Here is an 18,624-nt window from a genome sequence, read left to right on the forward strand (position 1 = left end):
CCGGACATGAAATGTTGTTCCCTGTCTCTCTTCTCCAAGGTCTTCCACCACCTGAAGGTCTCACACTCCTTCCAAAAAGTATGACATCATTGAATTTGTCCTGGCATCCCTTAACTCTGAGGACAGATGATGACATTCGTGTTGAAGTGGAAAGGAAGAGTGTGAATGACAATGGTGATGAGAGCAGTGTTATCACCCAAGTTCCAGGAAACATGTCCACTCTGATCATTAAAGATCTTGAGCCCAGACAGCAATACATGTGTAGGGTACGGGTAAACACTCGATCCCAAGGAGAATGGAGCAACTATCTGTATGCATGGACTTTCAGTGACAGTAAGTAGCTGATTCACTTCTTTCTGGTTAATTCTTCCACATTCCCCCAGCAATCAGAATGACTGCTTCTTATTGATAACATTAAATGATATCCTTTGTTCTGGTAACATTCATTTCCCGATGACCACTTGTTGTGGTTGTTTTTACTATAATTATGAAGACAGTTCAGTGTCCAAAGAAATTCTTACCTTGAAAATTACCAGGAACTGATGAAAATTTACAGAATCACAGAATCACAGAATCACAGAATGGCCAGGGTTGGAAGGGAACATAAGGATCATGAAACTCCAACCCCCCTGCCACATGCAGGGCCACCAACCTCCTCATTTAATGCTAGATCAGGCTGCCCAGGGCCCCATCCAATCTGGCCTTGAACACTTCCAGGGACGGGGCATCCACAACCTCCCTGGGCAGCCTGTTCCAGTACCTCACCACTCTCTCTGTAAAGAATTTTCCCCTGATGTCCAACCTAAATCTCCCCTTCCTCAACTTAAAACCATTTCCCCTCGTCCTGCAGTTATCTACCCTTTCAAAGAGTTGATTCCCCTCCCCTCTGTAGGCTCCCTTTAGATATTGAAAGGCTGCAATGAGGTCATCCCACAGCCTTCTTTTCTCCAGGCTGAACAAGCCCAGCTCTTTCAGCCTGTCCTCATAGGGGAGGTGCTCCAGTCCCCTGATCATCTTTGTGCCCTCCTCTGGACCCTCTCCAACAGCTCCCTGTCTTTTTTGTACTGGGGGCTCCACACTTGGACGCAGTACTCCAGATGGGGCCTCACAAGAGCAGAGTAGAGGGGAACAATCACCTCTCTGTCCCTGCTGGCCACCCCTCTTCTGATGGAGCTCAGGATCCCATTTGCCTTCTGAGCCGCAAGGGCACACTGCTGGCTCATATTAAGCTTTTCATCCATCAAGACCCCCAGGTCCTTCTCCACAGGGCTGCTCTCAAGGACCACTGCTTCCAGTCTGTAGGGATGCCTGGGATTCCTTTGGCCCAAGTGCAAAACTCTGCACTTTGCCGTGTTGAACCTCATCAGGTTCACCCGGGCCCACCTTTCCAGCCTCTCGAGGTCCCTCTGAATGGCATCCCGTCCTTCAACCGTGTCAACCGCACCACTCAGCTTGGTGTCGTCAGCAAACTTGCTGAGGGTGCACTCGATTCTGTCATCGATGCCACTGATAAAGATGTTAAAGAGCACCGGTCCCAAGACAGACCCCTGGGGGACGCCGCTCGTTACCGGCCTCCACCTGGACATAGAGCCATTGATGACCACCCTCTGTCTGCGGCCTTTCAACCAGTTTCTTATCCATCGAGTGGTCCACCCATCAAATCCACATCCCTCTCTCTGTCAAAAAATAAAATACAGAATTAGAGAATCACAGAAACACCAAGGTTGGAAAAGACCTACAAGATCATCCAGTCCAACCATCCACCTATCACCAATAGTACTCACTAAACCATGTCCCTCAACACATCCAAACATTCCTTAAACACCTGCAGGGTCAGTGACTCCATCACCTCCCTGGGCAGCCCATTCCAGTGCTTGACCACTCTTTCAGTGTAGTACAAAAAGGAAGAAGGAAACAAAAGGGAATACAGAAAAGAAGAAGAAGAAAGTGAAAAGAAATGAAAAGCTAAGGAATCCACACCTTAATATCAGTGTATTTCATTCTTGTACATTCTTGTTCATACTTTTAGCACATACAGCATTTCTTTCCTCTTTTAATGATGAACACATTGAGTTCCATAGTCCAAGCTCCTTTATAATTCAAACAAACAAACAAACAAACAGAAAAAAAAACGACTCTGGCATTGTAATTGTGCTGTGACAATGCAGAAAGAGTCAGCATTTAAGTAAGGAAAAGAAGATACAATGCACTTAAATACCCTACATGGGTGACTGCATAAAGTTTATAAAAGAGTTGCCTTCAGTTACTATAGCTTGTCAACAAAGTTTATCTTTTGTTTAGCACAACAAAAGCACTGAGCGAAGTATTTGTCCTAGTGAGAAAAGGTGAAAGAGGTGGAAATTCACTCCAACATTTCTGTGTGTTTGTGTTTGTTCTCAGGAATACCTCCTGCACCATACAACATCAAGTTTTCTAACACTACAGACACATCTTCAGTCATTTCTTGGACAACTGCCGAGGGCCATTCCATCTCCTCCATCATCATCAGCTACAAAATTTACGGCAAGGCTGAGTACAATCACATTGACATTATCATTAAGAACTCCACCATTACTCAGTACCATCTCAAAGGCCTGGAGCCAAACACTGTGTACCAGGTTCAGATTAATGCTCAGAATAACATCGGCTTGAGCAACCCAAACACATCCTTTGAATTGAAGACTCTTCCAGAAATGAAAGGTTGGTAATTCCAGCATGCTGGACATGCACAAAACAGGGCCAGTTAGCTAAAGCAAAATCATACTGGTTTAGTTTCCTTTTTATCTTAATTTTGACACACAACACAGCTACGCTGGCATTTTCTTCTCAATTCACTTGGTATTGGTGAGGTGACAACATAAAACATTTCTGTATATTCACTAGAGAGTGCCTGACAGCTCATAAATTAATGAAGCTACATTAGATCACTGAATGTGACTTCTGCACCTCTCTGCCTGCACTCAGCACAACCTGCAGGTGCTTGTACACCTGAAAATTGGACAATAAAAATCTGTGACGTTGTTGTTAAAAAAATGGGCTGTAACTCTGTCTATAAGATGGGAGTATTTACCTATATGTTGTTGCTCATGGCTACTTCAGTATTAGCTGGAAATGATAAACTCTTTATGTGCTTCCTCTACAGCTCCATACGAATCAAAGGGAGGTAAAATGCTGCTCATTGCTATCCTTGGCTCTGCAGGAATGACCTGTGTAACAATTCTCCTGGCCTTTCTCATTATGCTGCAGTTGAAGCGAGCCAACTTCCAGCGCAGAATGGCTCAGGCTTTCCAAAATGTAGTGGTGGGTTTCTTGTTTTCCTGAGTCAGTGTGGTTACTTATTTTGGCATCATCTTTTTCCTCATTTTTTTGTTTGTTTGTTTGCTTTTTCACTTCCTTTTCTTTGACCTTTTCAAATACAATCTTCTCATTGTGTGTGCAGGTAGTGCTCTTGCTGTAAATTTTTTTCTGATAGTGACAGAGAGCTAAAGCAAGCTGAACTACAACCTGACTTGAAAAAAGATGGACACAGTTTATCCTTTTCATTTCTGTCTCCTTATACCTGTGTATCACAAACAGCAAGCCAGGCAGAATGGAGGAGCTTGTCCTGTTTTGAAATTACAAAATCTTTAACCCTGGATTTTAGCATCAATGATATTTCTGCCAAGGTTTTTTGAGCTGGGGCAGCACAGGGATCGGACAATGGTAACATCACAGTTCTGGCTGTTCTGAGGAAAATGCTGGAGTTTATGCTCTCTCTCTCTCTCTCTGTATACTTGCACCCTCCTGTACACTCTGCATCACTCTGCTTTCCAGCAACATCTCTCTCTTCAGAGGGGAATCCATGAAGGAGAATGACGCTGGGCTAAAGAATTCCTTCAAAAGGACCTATGCAGTTCATTTTCTAAAAACAGAATCAGGGAGCATATTCCAAAAAATGACCTGTGTCTCCAGGTTCTCATGCAATTGCTCCTTGTCTTGAAAATTCTCCAGAAGTGTTTTGTGGGCACGTGTGGCTGAAGTAGAGATGTCTCAAGTATGGAGGTGGATCATTTCTTCTCTTTTTCCTTTCCCTGCATCCTCTTTCCTCAGTCTTACTGCTGAGTCCTATTACCACACAATTTAGTCAAATTTGGTAAAGAGAGAAATCCTACTGAGGCTTAGAACTAAGGTTCTAAGGTCAGTACTACCAAATTATTTTTGTTCACCTCCTTCATCTCAATCAATTGTAAAATCATTCAGTGGGTCAAGCTATAATATTTATTATGCATAAGTTAGGATCCCAACTACTTTCACAGATCCAGGTACAAGTGCTTGATGCAGTAATTTTCTACTGCACTCATTTGTGTATTGGCAGGAGATGAATCAGGCTGTGTGTGTGAGTATATGAGTGAGCATACATGCATTTGGGGATTTCTGCATAAAGAAGAAACCATTGTCGTTTGCTTTATTCTGTTACAGAGGGAAGAGCCAGCTGTACAATTTAACTCAGGTACTCTCACTCTGAGCAGGAAAGCCAAAAACAGCCCAGATCCCACTATTTACCCAGTTCTTGAATGGAATGACATCAAATTTCAAGATGTAATTGGGGAAGGTAACTTTGGGCAAGTCTTGAAAGCACGAATTAAGAAGGATGGCTTACGCATGGATGCTGCAATTAAAAGGATGAAAGGTAGTAAAGATCAAAAACTCTGAGACTACAGACTTCTCTTGCTTCAGAGGTTTCTCTCTCTTCAGAAGTGCTTAGTAGCCTTCTCTTAACACTAAAATAAATATTCAAAATTACTAATGACATAATGGCTGTTACTAGACTAGGAACTGTTTCTGCCAAAGACTCCATTTCTGCTCTGACAAGTTGGCCTATGTTCCTCTTTAAATGTTAATATCATTAACTATTGTGTATTTTGCAATTCATTAGTTAGTATAAACTTCATCTCTGTGTTTATCTTCAAAGGAGGAACCAATAAAACTTGCACTGGCTAGGCAGGAACATGGAATTAGCCTCTGGTCACAGTATGTGGTTGTCTTGCTTGCTTTATTCACTCACAGATGACCACATCTGTATATATGCATAATACACTGTGAGACTTAATTTCTTTGTATTCACCAGTCATTACTGCAATGTTCTGGAGAGAAGTACAATTCACAGAATACTGCAAGAATGTATGTATTTTCTTACAATTAACTAGATCACTGTCTAGGCAAACTGGAAGACATTCTTAAATATGATGACTACTACAAAAAGAGCCAAGGTCTGCATGCAGGTAGGAACAATTCAGAGAGCACAAAAGGAAAGATTCATAGGTAACTAGTTGCAATATGATCTGCTATGACTTCTACATCCTCAAATAAGAGAAATGAGATGTAATATGTTAAAGTGCTTTCATTCCTGGTAGATGGTTGCTACAGACATTAAGTTCTCTCCTTTTATTTTTTCCTTTCGAAACTTGTATTCTTGTAAATAAATATTAATGTATCATAGAATTTTCCTCTTTCTGTTAGAGATGAAGCAGTAGTGCCCCAAATAGCCCAGGGTCCTCATAATTAATAACAGTCATAAATTCAGTTCAAAGGAAAACATAAATGCATGCTGATTTGATTTTCAGAGTATGCTTCAAAAGATGACCACAGAGACTTTGCTGGAGAACTCGAAGTCCTTTGTAAACTTGGTCACCATCCCAACATCATAAATCTTCTAGGAGCATGTGAACATCGGGGTAAGAGACTCTTGAATACACTGATTTAATTGATTTAAAAATCAGTTTAAAAACAAAACAAAACAAAACCCAGCACACTACAGCTCAAACAGTCCATATTAAAAAAAAAAAAAAGAAGAAGATCATGAGCAGGCCTTTCTGATCAACATTTCTGTTCAAAAGTCAAATAAACTTGGTTTTGGAGCTACATGCCCACAGTAATCCTTCAGAGATTATGTCACCAATAGTTTTGAGTTCTCTATTGCACCTAGGAGCTACACTGTTTGATATTTCCCCTCCAATCTGATTTATTTCCTTTTAATATACAGTACTGTAAGTGTCCAAATATTATTGCTGTCCAACTTTTACTGTATGATATGCTAACTATCTGAATTTTCTCTAGGATATCTTTATCTTGCTATTGAATATGCCCCCCATGGGAATCTACTGGACTTCCTTCGTAAAAGCAGGGTGCTAGAGACTGACCCAGCATTCGCTATTGCCAACAGCACTGCATCTACACTTTCGTCTCAGCAGCTTCTCCATTTTGCAGCAGATGTTGCGAGGGGGATGGACTACCTGAGCCAGAAACAGGTCAGTCCTAAATGTTCTACCAACTGAAAGCACAGCACTCATTTTTCAGGAACTACTCATCTTAATGAAATCAAAATGAGGTTTTAATTTTAGCTACTATAGCACCCTCCGGACGACTATTATTTTGTTGTGCGCACTCAGCCCTGTGAAATACTTTGCCACTAGGAATTGTGAAAGATGCATTAAAACTCAGAAATGACTTGGAACCTGACTGCTTTAATTTTTAGCTAAAGTTTAAAATGTTTTGGTAGTTTGTTTCAATTTTCATTTTCACTCTGAATGTTTATAAATTTTCAGTATAGCATTGAAATAACAAATAACTCACAGATACTGCAGTGACTTCTGTTTTCTAAATTTTAGTTTATTCATCGAGATTTGGCAGCAAGAAATATCCTGGTTGGAGAAAATTATGTTGCAAAAATAGCTGACTTTGGCTTATCCAGGGGTCAAGAAGTCTACGTCAAGAAAACCATGGTAAGGATCAAGTATGAGTATAATCTGTTGTCTTCATTTTTTGTTTTCCTGTTTTTTTCTAGTTTCACATAAGAAAAATGCAAACTCATATTTACTAGATATCTGATTTGTTTTATATATATATATATATATACACTGATATGTATGAAGATTTATATTAACTATTAATATACATACATTACTTGTGAATCAACTCTATACCAGGTTTTTGTTACATACAATATAGTTGAAAATTATTTCTGTGAATGTGGATTACAGCAAAATAACCAATTTTGTAGACAATTGTGAGATTTAGTCCAATTGCACTACAGAAATACAGAGAATCTACTTTCAGTGTATGGATATGTAGATATCTGAACATCTAAAATTTTTTTTTTCCAGAATTTATCTGGCTAGGGCAAACTAGTCTAATTCTACTTTACTAGGCCAGAGTTAACAAGATGGAAAAAACAGCACACTGGGATCTGTGAGCTGACAAAATAGCTGTCGAGAGCAAGTGCTTTGAATAATGTGGAAGAAGATGATGCCTAATAAACGTAGCAGCAGGGTGGGGTGAACTAGATGATCTTTAAAAGTCACTTCCAACCCAACCTATGCTACAATTCTGTGATTCTGTATTATTGTTTCAACCACCCAAAAACTAACTGCTACGAAATAATTTCCAGGGACGACTTCCAGTGAGATGGATGGCAATTGAATCATTGAATTACAGTGTTTACACCACTAACAGTGATGTGTAAGTATGTTTTAAGGGATCCTTTTTAATTAAAGATTTTTTTCAGTAGCAAAGAAAGTCTGATAGCGAGGACAGTGACATCTAATCAAAGAATTCATGCTGTACCAGCATAAGCAAGCAAATGGCAAGAAAAAAATCCTGCTAGAAACTGATTAGATTCGGGTTACTAACAGAGATACATTTCCCACTTGAAATGAAAAACTGCTGGTTCCTCCAGAGATTCAGAAAGACTCGGCATTTTAGTCAGGCAACCAGAACGGATACACAGCAGAGCAATTTGTATCAGTACTATATGGTGAGAACTTTTCAGTCTAGAAAAGGATTCCAGCTGGTGGACTTATAGGGAATTAACTTGACTGATTCCATGCATTCTGATTCCACAGACTCTGTCATTTTACAAAAATTAGTAAGAAAAAATAATAGAAAGAATGAATCACACTTCTTTATCTTATCTGTATCTTAGCAAAACCATCTACCAATTTAATATATGACATCTTGTATTCTGGTGGCACTCAATAGTATTTCTTTGTTGCAGATGGTCATATGGTGTCCTATTATGGGAAATCGTTAGCTTAGGTAAGCATGCAAATTTTGTTCTGCACACATAAACCTACATGGGACAAGCCAATTCCATCCACTCAGCCTGCTTAAAGCTTCTTTCTTTGCAGCATATTTAATTTTTGTTCTAATTCGTTTAACAGAATCATATTTAGCTTCAGTATGCTTGGAAATACAACTGTCACATTTTCAGCCTGGGTACAGTCTATATGACCTTGTTTTCATTGCACTGCAAAACAGAGGCCAAACCTAAATACAAAATTTATCACATCACATGATCTGTAGTCCTAATTCCAAATGCAAAAAGGCTGATGAGCACAATTTGCTCAGCCTGAGTTTTAAATCCAGATTCTTTTTTTTTTTTTTTTTTTTTTTGCCATGTCTCCTATTCCAGCACTGCTGAAGAAAATTTTTGATCATTAGCCAAATTTAATAGTTCAGCCAAATTTAATAATTTAGAGGGTTTTTTTTTCATGTCTCTATTCATGATGTAAGTGACACAGTCTTTGACTGTCACACAGTCACACTTTTTCATCTGTGTCTGAGTGTGCCCTGTGGTCTGCTGGCCAAGAGGTACAACTGATAAAGATGCACAGTGCACACTGGGCTAACAACAATTCTGGTCTAATTTATTACCAGGTTTCCTTACTAAGTGAACTAATGGGTTTGTTTTAGATATGGATGAGAGTTAGACATTGTTTTTCATTTCTGTTATGAATTGTATTTTCTTTCATAAAAAAGATACCACTCAGAACAATGTTTTGACTCTGCTTCAGGTGGAACGCCGTATTGTGGAATGACCTGTGCAGAACTCTATGAAAAATTGCCTCAAGGGTACAGACTGGAAAAGCCTCTCAACTGTGACGATGAAGTGTAAGTTCCCTGAGCAAACAAAATAAGAAGAGTAACACATCTGCTATAGGGGAGAATGTCTGAAATAAACTAATAGCAGAATTGTTCAAAAAACTTTTTTTTTTTTTGAATGCAGAAGTGGGCTTCTTTTTAATGGAATGTGTGCAATTTTTCAAAAAACATGAACTCATAGCTTTCACCTATGTATCTAAATCAGCATGTGTTGGTGTTTGATTTTAAAGGTATGACCTAATGAGACAGTGCTGGAGGGAGAAACCTTACGAAAGACCATCATTTGCTCAGATACTGGTGTCACTGAACAGGATGCTGGAAGAAAGAAAGGTAAGAACAAATCCCTAGACAAGAATTAGGCCATCAATAATTTCAGTATTGTTTAGGATTACTGAGGTAGTGTGTTTTGTATCACACTCTTCCTGTTTACTTCCTTTCCAGACCTATGTGAATACCACCCTATATGAGAAGTTCACCTATGCAGGCATTGACTGCTCTGCTGAAGAAGCTGCTTAAGATGGGAGCAAAGCTTCATTCAAAAAATGATTTATTAAAGAAAACCAAAACTCAGCCTGGGAGAACAAGATATGGTGTGCTGTGTAGCTCTAACTGTATACAATACAGTAATGTTTTACTACAGGTATCATCACATAGTAATCCCTGTCTTCACAGGCTCTAGAAGTGTATATACTGCTCAGAGCAGGAATAGACTGGAGTCATAAAATCTGCTGTCTCATATGCAGGGCATTCTTTTTTCTAGTCACATAGACAAAATGTATATGTTACAACTACTGTAGTGCATCACTTGTTGCCATCTTAAATACGTACCAAGAGCTACTGAGAGCAAAGTCAGTATCTTATAGCAGTATTTCATGTACATCTTAATTGTGATTAAAAAAAAAAAAAGCTAAGCTCAGTGTGACAATGGAAACATGCAAGCAGATGTCAATCCAGTATTCTCACCAATTAGTTACTATGACTCCTATTTGAACATAAAAGTAAGGTGGTAGGAATTATCTGCTTGAAAAGTCTGCTGACGCTTGTAAAATACAAGGAATAATATTGTTCTTTCATTGTCCAGTTTGACACTGTTTGCCTAACTTCAAAAAATAAGTATGTATTTTTAAGTCTTTGATGCTATGTGAAGCAACCATCCAGAAATCATCACAAAGCGTAGGACAGAAGAATATACTACGTTATTGGGGATATACATGACTTTTTTTCTATTTGTATTTCATTTACTAATTTTACTGCACAATTATAAATTACTACTTGTTATATACAAGCAGGACTTACTTTTCCTTATTTTATCCCTTATGCAGGTTGCTGTATGACTTTGTAAAATATTTTACTGAAGGGCTTTGAAACAATGGTATCTGCCTGCCAGAAAGATCTAGTCTGTAGGTTAGACAAAAAGAGGCATGGTAAGCACTGGTTTAAGCATTAGTGGGTTGTATGCTCTGTCTTCCACAGCACACTACACCAGAACACATTTCCTCAATGTTGCATTCAAGGATCAAAAGGTTTGGTGGAAAATAAACCCCCTTGCATTTCAGCTTGTCCTGATACCAGCTGGACTGTGGACAGCTGGGATTACATCCTGAGAGATGCCCAGTTTAGCACTGTAAGTCTGGTTGCATTCAATATATGAACTATTAATGCCCAACTGATCTAGTTGCAGTCAGATAGGCTCTCATGGCTAGATCAGTGAATACTGCTGTTTACTGAAGCAACAGACTGCAGATTCCTTTGGATTGCCAATGGTACATGCACTGTCTGCAGAGGTGTGGGATGGATGTGTGCTTTGGTATATTACAATGAATAATGAGGAAAGTTCACACAGGAATGTGTTTTCAACCAAAAAAAAAAAAAAAAAAAAGTCGAAGAAGAAGGCTCAAACAAATAGATGTGCAGATTTTCAGTTCCATAGGACCACTGAGTTCCCATCTCTGCAGTGTCATCATGGAGCCTCGTGACATTATTTCTAGTCCACTCCACCCTTACTGCTGTTTCTCCTCTAGTCTGCATTCAGCTCCCCTGGTGTTGCTAACACCTAAGTCTGCAGGTCATGTTGCCCAGGGAACCATCCTGGAACAGATTATTTGCACATTCACTGTATTCCACCTTGATAGTTTCTCAATGGTGTACCTATTTTTAAGAGGAGACATCTCAGTGTCACCTACAATAGCTATTCCATAGGCCCAAAGTGTCTTTGTTTATCTGTAATCTAGAACATAATGCTCCCAACTCCCAACAATTATTATTACAAATATCTCACATCCTAATACCCTTTGTACATCCCTACTAATTTACACCTGCCTACTTCTACACACAAATTGACAGTATCTTCAGCAAAAGACCTTTTGTTGCTTTTGATACTACTACATCCTTAATCTTCCCTTATCAAATACAGTTCTCAAGCTCCTATTCAGGGTAAGTTTATGCTTGGGAAAGAAGAAAAGCATTTCAGAAAGTGGAGCTGAATGTGACATAGTATGTGCAGGTAACCATTTACAGCTGAGTGTTACCTACAGTTTGCAATTATCAGGAACATAATCAGAGGTAGTAGAGAATTTAAAAAGAAGAAATGCCTGCATGCAAGTTCTCCCCAGGAAATTCTCCCATTAGGAAAGCCAGCATTCTAATCTCGTGAACACATTCATGAGATGGCTAGCAGAATCAGAAACAAGTTTAGTTTGGGAAATCAAGTCAGCATAGGTTGGATATTGGCAAAAATCTCAGAAGGAGCAGTGAGGCATTGCAACAGGCTGCAGAGAGTCATCGTCCCTGCAGATGTTCAAGAAAAGGGTAAATATGGCACTGAGGGATGTGGTTTAGTGGGCATGGTGGTGATGGGATGACTACGTGATCTTGGAGGTCTTTTGCAACTTTTATGATTCTATGAAAGCACCATCACTTTCATATGCTGTTCTGCACTGTTTTCCACATAGTTTGAGTGAGCTTGAGTGCCATCTCCAAGGCAACACTTTAATTTCAAGGTAGTCAAGGACAACTTCAAAATGCTGAAAACATGGAAGTACTAACAATAAAAAGAATGAAGAAACTGACTGGAAATGGGCTGTTAACAGCCACCTGCTGGCTAGTAATGTGGCTGGAAAAAATAAATCTATTAATAGCTAGATATCAGAATGAAGAAATTGCATAACTACTTTGTACTTCAATATTGTGGGACAGAAATAATTTCACAATTTATAATTTCTTGTATATGAAAGATCATGAAAATTAACTGAAAGATTCCTGCATTTTGAGCTTGCTTCAGAAGACCGCAGCCAAGCAGTTTTTCTAAATCAGTTGCATTTAGTCTGTGACCTGGAAACCCCAGTTTTACATGCTCCAGTTCTTAAAATTTCTCAACAGAAGTTTTCTGCAGAATCTGCCTCTACTTCTGACCTCTGGGTCAGAGCACTTTTCTTCCCCATGTCAGTAGTGTCAACAGCTGTGTTGCTGTATTGCAGCTGTATTGCTGCTGTTGGGTGGGGGTGGCAAAGTGTGTGTTATGGCAGAAGAGAAGAGAAAGAGAAAAATACACTAGAAAAACTCTATTAGAAAGATCTGCCAAGAGATTTTCTTTTTCTAACAAGAATATCTGCTGCACTGTTGTCCAGGCCTGCATGTTATGGTATACAAAGAAGCAGCATCCATGGCTGTTAATGCAAAAACATTCCAAGTGCACACGTACTTTTCTATCTTTTCCAAAGAAAGAATACTTCTTTTTTCAAAATCCTGTTTGTTAATTTTAGGTCAGAAAATATTTGTTCAGAAAATAAGTATTCTTTAGAGATTGCATCACTCCATCCCTGTTCATCATGAGCCACTGATGGTGGCTGAATTCGTGTCAGGAAGGAATTGTGACAGTTTCAGCTGCCCATATCTCCTATTAGAACATGAAGTTTATTCAACGCTGTCAGGAAATACTGAGTAACACACTCAGTGAGTCACAAGCTCTATTTCCAGAATCATAGTTGCTCATAAGCCAGCTCCTAAAGCTTCTTGGTGGCTGGCACTAGGATTATATTCAATTTCACTTTTAATTTGAGTCTTCAGACAAAGAGGTTCTACTGCGATTTGATGCAACAGCAGTGAATAGCTCATCAACCGAGTTCATAAGAGGCACAGTTTCTGAGTCTGAGGATTTCTTGTGTGAGCTGTCCATATTCATCCCACCCTCTGCCGATCTCTGCTGTTCAGATGAGCGTCCAAAGGTATGACAGGTATTCCTGAGCCACAGAACAAAAATAATTATGTTATTCTTGCCCAAGGAGGTTGTGGATGCCCCATCCCTGGAGGCATTCAAGGCCAGGCTGGATGTGGCTCTGGGCTGCCTGGTCTGGTGTGGGCGACCCTGCACATAGCAGGGGGTTGAAACTAGATGATCATTGTGGTCCTTTTCAACCCAGGCCATTCTATGATTCTGTGATCCTATGATTCTGACTACAGGGATTCAATGGAAACTTAACAGATACCACAAAGACATATATATGGATAATAAATGACTGAATTTTAGCTTTACTGAATTTTATTTTTTTCAAGATTTCACCTGACAAAGAGGAGAATCTCATCTTACCACAGTTTGTGCACAGGTTCTTGGAAGTAATATAATTTATATTTTGTTATAATTTCTGCATTTTCTTTCCATTTGCACATGCAGCCTTAGTGCTTACCATGTTCTAACATAGTTTTTTAAATCCACATTTAGAGTAGAACCTTACTTCATTATCCAAAAACCTACAGCCCTCTCATTTACTGGGGGTTAAGGGTGTCAGTGAGAGCATCTTTCAAAAAATATACAACATAGTAACTAATAGGATATTACACAGCCTGAGACCTACTATCATGTCTGCCTCCAGCTTGCAGAGAGCTCAGAGGTGCAGTAAAGGGATCAAAACAGCATGGACACAGCTCATGACTGGAAAACTTACCCTTTTTGCATTCTGCATTTTCTAAAAGCCACACAAAAACAAACCAGAAATATTAGGTAGATGGCAAGAGCTATAGATGACACAGCAAGAATTGCAGTCTCTTTTAAATCTTCTTTACTGGTTTCTTCAGCTGTGTTTCCTTGAATCAAATCAGCGTTGTCAGACACTACAACAGTAAAGCACATCACACCATCAGTATTCAAACAGCTAATGTGTTGGGCAAAGATATTATACCTATACAGCCTGCAAATAAAAAATGAACGCTTTCTAGTATAATGAATCATTCTGCAAAAACACAAACTCATTTAATTGTAAATAACTCAGCCGAAATTATATCTTTTCCAGTCTTTCTACACACAGGTGGTAATTCTGATAGAAGCTGAGCAGCTCCATGGGCTAAAGAGATGTCAGTATTTTGAGCTTCATTACAATTCATTTTTTCATACACTTGGAGATGAGGTCATCTTTGGGTTATTGATTCTGCATATTCTTGCCTCACTGTGTGCAAAATCCAACAAGGCTGCTACATCACTGGTTGGCATTTTGTGGAGAGAGACATGACCTGAATAGTGTCTGTTGCCACTGAAATTGGGAAATTGTGCGCTCCTGTCCAGTCAGAAAAAGTGTCTGTGACACAATAAAAAGAACAATTTATTTTCCACCGCTAGTTCACTTGTTTCAACAGAAAAAAGTGAGATTTATTGTGAGTCACTTAAAAGCAGTGAAATATTCTATGAGGATTTAAAATAATATGTGTGTGTCTGCTTATAAAAATTACAGATAATTTCAACTTTTTACTGTTCTTGCCTGTGGAAACCAGAGAAACTCAGAGCCCTCACTGACTTCGTAAGTGTGTATTTTTTAAGATTTTTACAGATTACGTAGATGTTCCAGTTTGTTATAGTTTACACAGATATACAGCCCAATCCATTTCTTCTAGATCTTATTAACTTCCCTGATTGCAGCTAATAAGCTGACTTCCCTAATAAGCAGCACCAATCAGATCCAGATCTTCTGCTATGAGCACTGCAGAGTTTTTAAATGGTGACTCACTCACAGTTAAAAAAAAAAAAAAGGTTGTAAAAAAGTCATAGATTTATCTTTACTAATCCAGGTTTCTGCTCTTCCGTCTCTTTAAGAGACATAGAATCATAGAACCTATGAATTCTGTGTATGAGACGTGCTCATAAGCATTCAAAAATTTGGCTATTGGTTCTGAAATGCTTAAGATACAGTGATAGTTCAGTATTACATGGAAAAGGAACAGATTGGTCAGTGATGTGGTTGATGCCTCGTCCCTGGAGACTTTCAAGGCCAGGCTGCATCAGGCCCTGGGCAACCTGATCGAGCTGTGGTGTCCCTGTTCATTGCAGAGGAGCTGGACTAGACAGCCTTCACAGGATTATATATGATTCTATGAAAAACCTTACATTTAAGCAATAACCTTTTATCCTAGCTTTTATGATTCTATATAGGAATTTAGAACACACAGACACTACTCCTAGGATAATCTCTTTCATTAAGTTTGTTTCATACAAAAAATTTTGCTTATTAGCCCCTTGTTAGAAAATGAAATGAGATTACTACATTTTTCTCAATTAATCAGAAATAGAAATAAGCTAATTTATTTTTCCAGACATAGAGTAAGCATAAACTGCTGTCTGAATGAACCAGTATGGGGAAAGAACACAGAACCTCAGAAGCCAAATTGTACCTTAGATCACAAGCACATGTCTCCCATTCAGGCCAGTAGAAACTTATCCATGCATTTGTGAATATGTTGACCATATTGCCTCAGTTGAAAAGTAGTAGTAAAATATGCTTGGAGGTAGGCAGGAAAATGAAAGGTACACAATCTGAGGCACTTTTCGTGGATACAAGCATTTCTTCACACTCAGTACTTACTAGCATTGTGTTTTCTATAGTTTGTCAATATGGATTAAGTTTCATCATCTATTGGCTCTGATGTTTCTACCTGCTAATATGTGTGTACCTCAAACACAAGGTCTGCCTCATGTTTTTCCTGTTCTGTGATTGTAGGATGAGAGTACGACAAAGACTCTTGAATTAAAGTTTCTTATTGATTTCATTATTACTCATCAAATTTAGAATTGACATATTTCTTACAATACTTTGTTTGATAAATTAAAGTCTTATTTAATCCTTTGCTGAGTTCTTTACCATACCATTCAAAGGCTGTTCCCCACTGTAGTTCTGTAGGGCTGTGTTATGATACTGGGGTCCAAATCTGGATTCTGGAAAGGAAAAACAGCAGCCAACTGCTCTGTCTCAGGAATAATCAGAAAGTTCAACATTTGAGTAGAAAAGGAAGCAGAGGAAGCATGCCTACAAAAACTACCTCATGAGGGTCAGAAGTCTAAAAGACAGAAAATTAGAAATCAGATATTTCTCTAGAAGACCTAGTTAGAAAAGTGGTAAGATGGCTTCCTTTAGGATAAGGAAAAAATATTTTATTCGCTTAAGTTTTGCAGTTCTGCAGTGATTAAAAAACTGAACGTTTAAAATAGCTATATAAGGAATTTACAAACAACAGAAGAATATCTGATCTTGAGCTCAGTCATAATCAGATCAGAAAATATTTGTTTAGTGTCATGGTAGAAGCACACTAAATATACTAGTGCTAAATGCACAAGAGATACCATAACCCCAAAGAAAATGCCGATTAGTTGTTACCTAGTCTCTTTGCTTCCTCAGAAATCTCCTCTTCATCTCCTTCAGTGGAGAGGAAATTTGCTACAAGCAGTAATAATAAAGAAGCTGCAGTTAAGCAGGAAAAATCTCATAGGAATAGAAACAAACTGCTCAAACTGCTTACAAAAATCCCTGTCTCTACACACAGATTTTAAAGCAGAGCTGCTTTTGCAGGAGTGTTTTCCAGTTTTGTGTCTGATTTTTCATGGCTGTTTGTGGAAAGCAGTGTATAATTTGCCTGTGGTGTGCTGAGTGGTACAGCAGTTTTCACCTGAGACCAACTGTTTTGCTTCCTGACTGAGAATGATGATGAATATGTTACTTCCTATCTACAGCTGCTAAACCAGCAGAAAAATGCATTGCTATTAGAGTCCACTTTTCTCATCCTCAGTTGTTAATGTCTAACAGAAGTGCCTCAAAGGCACGATTTGGCCAGCACTGGAATGGCCATGCTGATCTATGCACTATACTGTGTGTTGGCAGTACGGTGGTCTTATTTCTTTTTCTACAGTTAATTCAGAAGTGGGCTCTCTTTAACCACTGACTGTAAACTTTGTGAATGATCACAAAGGTCATCAATAGGAAGATTATTGAAACCTGGAGAAAAGAAGCAGAGCCCTGTAAGGACTGATCTATCACTGCAAGTCAAATAATACCGATGCATTTATTTTCTTGAAAGGTAAGAGGCAGGCAGGCTATTCATTCTCTCACCTCCCATTCTGTAATTTTGTTTAGTTGTTTGGACTTCTTGGCACAAGCTGTCTGATAATTTTGCCCAGCCAGTCTCTTTCTTGTGGACTTTATGACTACTTTATGCGACTTTAGATACTTCTACTTACAGTGGTCCTGCAAACTCTGCAAAGTCCTCCTTGACAGATCCTGCTCATGATCTAGGTGGAACACAAGTGTCATTGCAGAAACTCCCAAACGAGTGCATACCAAGTTAGACTCTTATTCTGGCTCTATAAGTCTGGCGTTTTCTGAAGAGCACAAAAATTCTCAAACCCAAGCGAAAAAGATGGTTTTCAAGCTACCCAATTGTGCTCTAGTTGATTTGAGGTTCATCAAATGCTGCCATTTTTAGAGAAAAACAAAACAAAAACAGCCCCTGTGAAGGTTGGTACCTTCCAATTCTCTTTTTCAATACTGGATTCTGGTATTCTGCCTAAAATGCGATTGAGATGAGTGTTCTGAAGGCCACATCTAATGCTTTCCACCTCTAAATTTTGAACTCTTGATCCTAAGGTGGCAGTACAGCCATACTTAACTTCATTTTATTGGTTTCTATCATTTCTCTTTTACCAGCATCATTATTAATTTTCCCTACCATGCTCCCATCAATCTTCAGGAAACACTGCTGTGCAGAAAATGAAACAATCACTTCATCAAATGTTGGATATTTTTAAACCTGTTTTTGCTGATGGTTTGACAGGCTACAAAACATGTTGCTGCAACAGGCGACTAAAACTAGTGGGATAAATTATAAAGCAATATAGTTAACTTTCCCTAAATGCTGTTACTTGTTATTTAATAAGATCCCCGTTTTAGAAGTACAGCTTGCTTCCAACAGCTGCATGCTGAGAAGCTGCGCTGACACTGAGAAGCTGTCTGTTTTCAGGAGTGTATGCTCGGCCATTGTGGCACTGTGTGGTTGCTGGAGGTGCTGGAGGAGCTCTATGCACTCCTGTACTTGCACACTGGCAGAACAAGTCAAGCTGTGGAGCAAGTCTGCAAAACAGCAGTGGAAGGGAATGGCCTTACTAAGCTCTCCGAAAAAAACTGCATTTAACAGTCAGAGAAAGCCTTTTGCCTTTCTTTGTACCTAGCTGAACATAATCTCTCTAATTACTTTTACCAGAAACAGGTTTTGATTGGTACGTACCATAAAAAGGGAGAGAGAGTACCAAGAAGAGCAGCGTGAGCCACATAGCAGACACAGAGCTGCTTCTCCAGGGGGCCTCAGCTGCTCCCTTTGTCACCCCCCACACTGTGACATCATCAGGTGAGATCTGCACTGCTGGGTGGGGAAACCCCACAATTACATGGGTGTAAA

The 18,624-nt window shown here is 39.1% G+C and overlaps 2 protein-coding genes across 5 annotated transcripts in view; one reads left to right on the forward strand and one right to left on the reverse strand.

Moving 5' to 3' along the window:
• Nucleotides 1-13,443, forward strand: part of TEK (TEK receptor tyrosine kinase) — a 44,648-nt gene extending 31,205 nt beyond the window's left edge. Inside the window, exons 12-23 of the mRNA XM_031602360.2 lie at nt 40-333; nt 2,401-2,700; nt 3,143-3,300; nt 4,459-4,669; nt 5,604-5,714; nt 6,097-6,287; nt 6,648-6,761; nt 7,427-7,497; nt 8,033-8,073; nt 8,832-8,928; nt 9,150-9,249; nt 9,361-13,443. Coding sequence (XP_031458220.1) covers nt 40-333; nt 2,401-2,700; nt 3,143-3,300; nt 4,459-4,669; nt 5,604-5,714; nt 6,097-6,287; nt 6,648-6,761; nt 7,427-7,497; nt 8,033-8,073; nt 8,832-8,928; nt 9,150-9,249; nt 9,361-9,435 — 1,763 coding nt within the window. The 3' untranslated portion in view covers nt 9,436-13,443. The remainder of the gene's footprint in view (nt 1-39; nt 334-2,400; nt 2,701-3,142; nt 3,301-4,458; nt 4,670-5,603; nt 5,715-6,096; nt 6,288-6,647; nt 6,762-7,426; nt 7,498-8,032; nt 8,074-8,831; nt 8,929-9,149; nt 9,250-9,360) is intronic.
• LOC116234641 (uncharacterized) lies at nt 12,871-18,568 on the reverse strand. 4 transcript variants are annotated; one of them, XM_031602361.2, is made up of 6 exons: nt 18,454-18,565; nt 17,411-17,461; nt 16,554-16,613; nt 16,046-16,138; nt 13,860-14,025; nt 12,871-13,157 (listed from the first exon to the last, which is right to left on the reverse strand). In XM_031602361.2, the coding sequence occupies exons 1-6, from the start codon at nt 18,497-18,499 to the stop codon at nt 12,968-12,970; spliced, it is 606 nt and encodes a 201-aa protein (XP_031458221.2). In that variant the 5' UTR covers nt 18,500-18,565; the 3' UTR covers nt 12,871-12,967. The 4 variants fall into 4 exon arrangements, with proteins under 4 accessions (XP_031458221.2, XP_031458222.2, XP_089987419.1 ...); XM_031602362.2 differs by having other exon boundaries at nt 16,046-16,114; nt 18,454-18,563; XM_090131293.1 differs by lacking the exon at nt 17,411-17,461 and having other exon boundaries at nt 18,454-18,568.
• Nucleotides 18,569-18,624: the final 56 nt, after the last annotated feature.

Source organism: Phasianus colchicus, chromosome Z, assembly GCF_987193195.1.
Source record: "Phasianus colchicus chromosome Z, bPhaCol1.hap1.1, whole genome shotgun sequence".
Classification (NCBI taxonomy): Eukaryota; Metazoa; Chordata; class Aves; order Galliformes; family Phasianidae; genus Phasianus; species Phasianus colchicus.

What these genes read in the sequence shown, in the direction of transcription:
- LOC116234641 (XM_031602361.2), bottom strand. Translation starts at nt 18,499, where the DNA reads ATGTGGCTCACGCTGCTCTTCTTGGTACTCTCTCTCCCTTTTTATG. An exon ending in ACTCTCTCTCCCTTTTTATG is followed by an intron (nt 17,462 to 18,453) that starts GTACGTACCAAT and finishes TGTTCCACCTAG; the next exon opens with ATCATGAGCAGGATCTGTCA. An exon ending in GCAGAGTTTGCAGGACCACT is followed by an intron (nt 16,614 to 17,410) that starts GTAAGTAGAAGT and finishes TACTGCTTGTAG; the next exon opens with CAAATTTCCTCTCCACTGAA.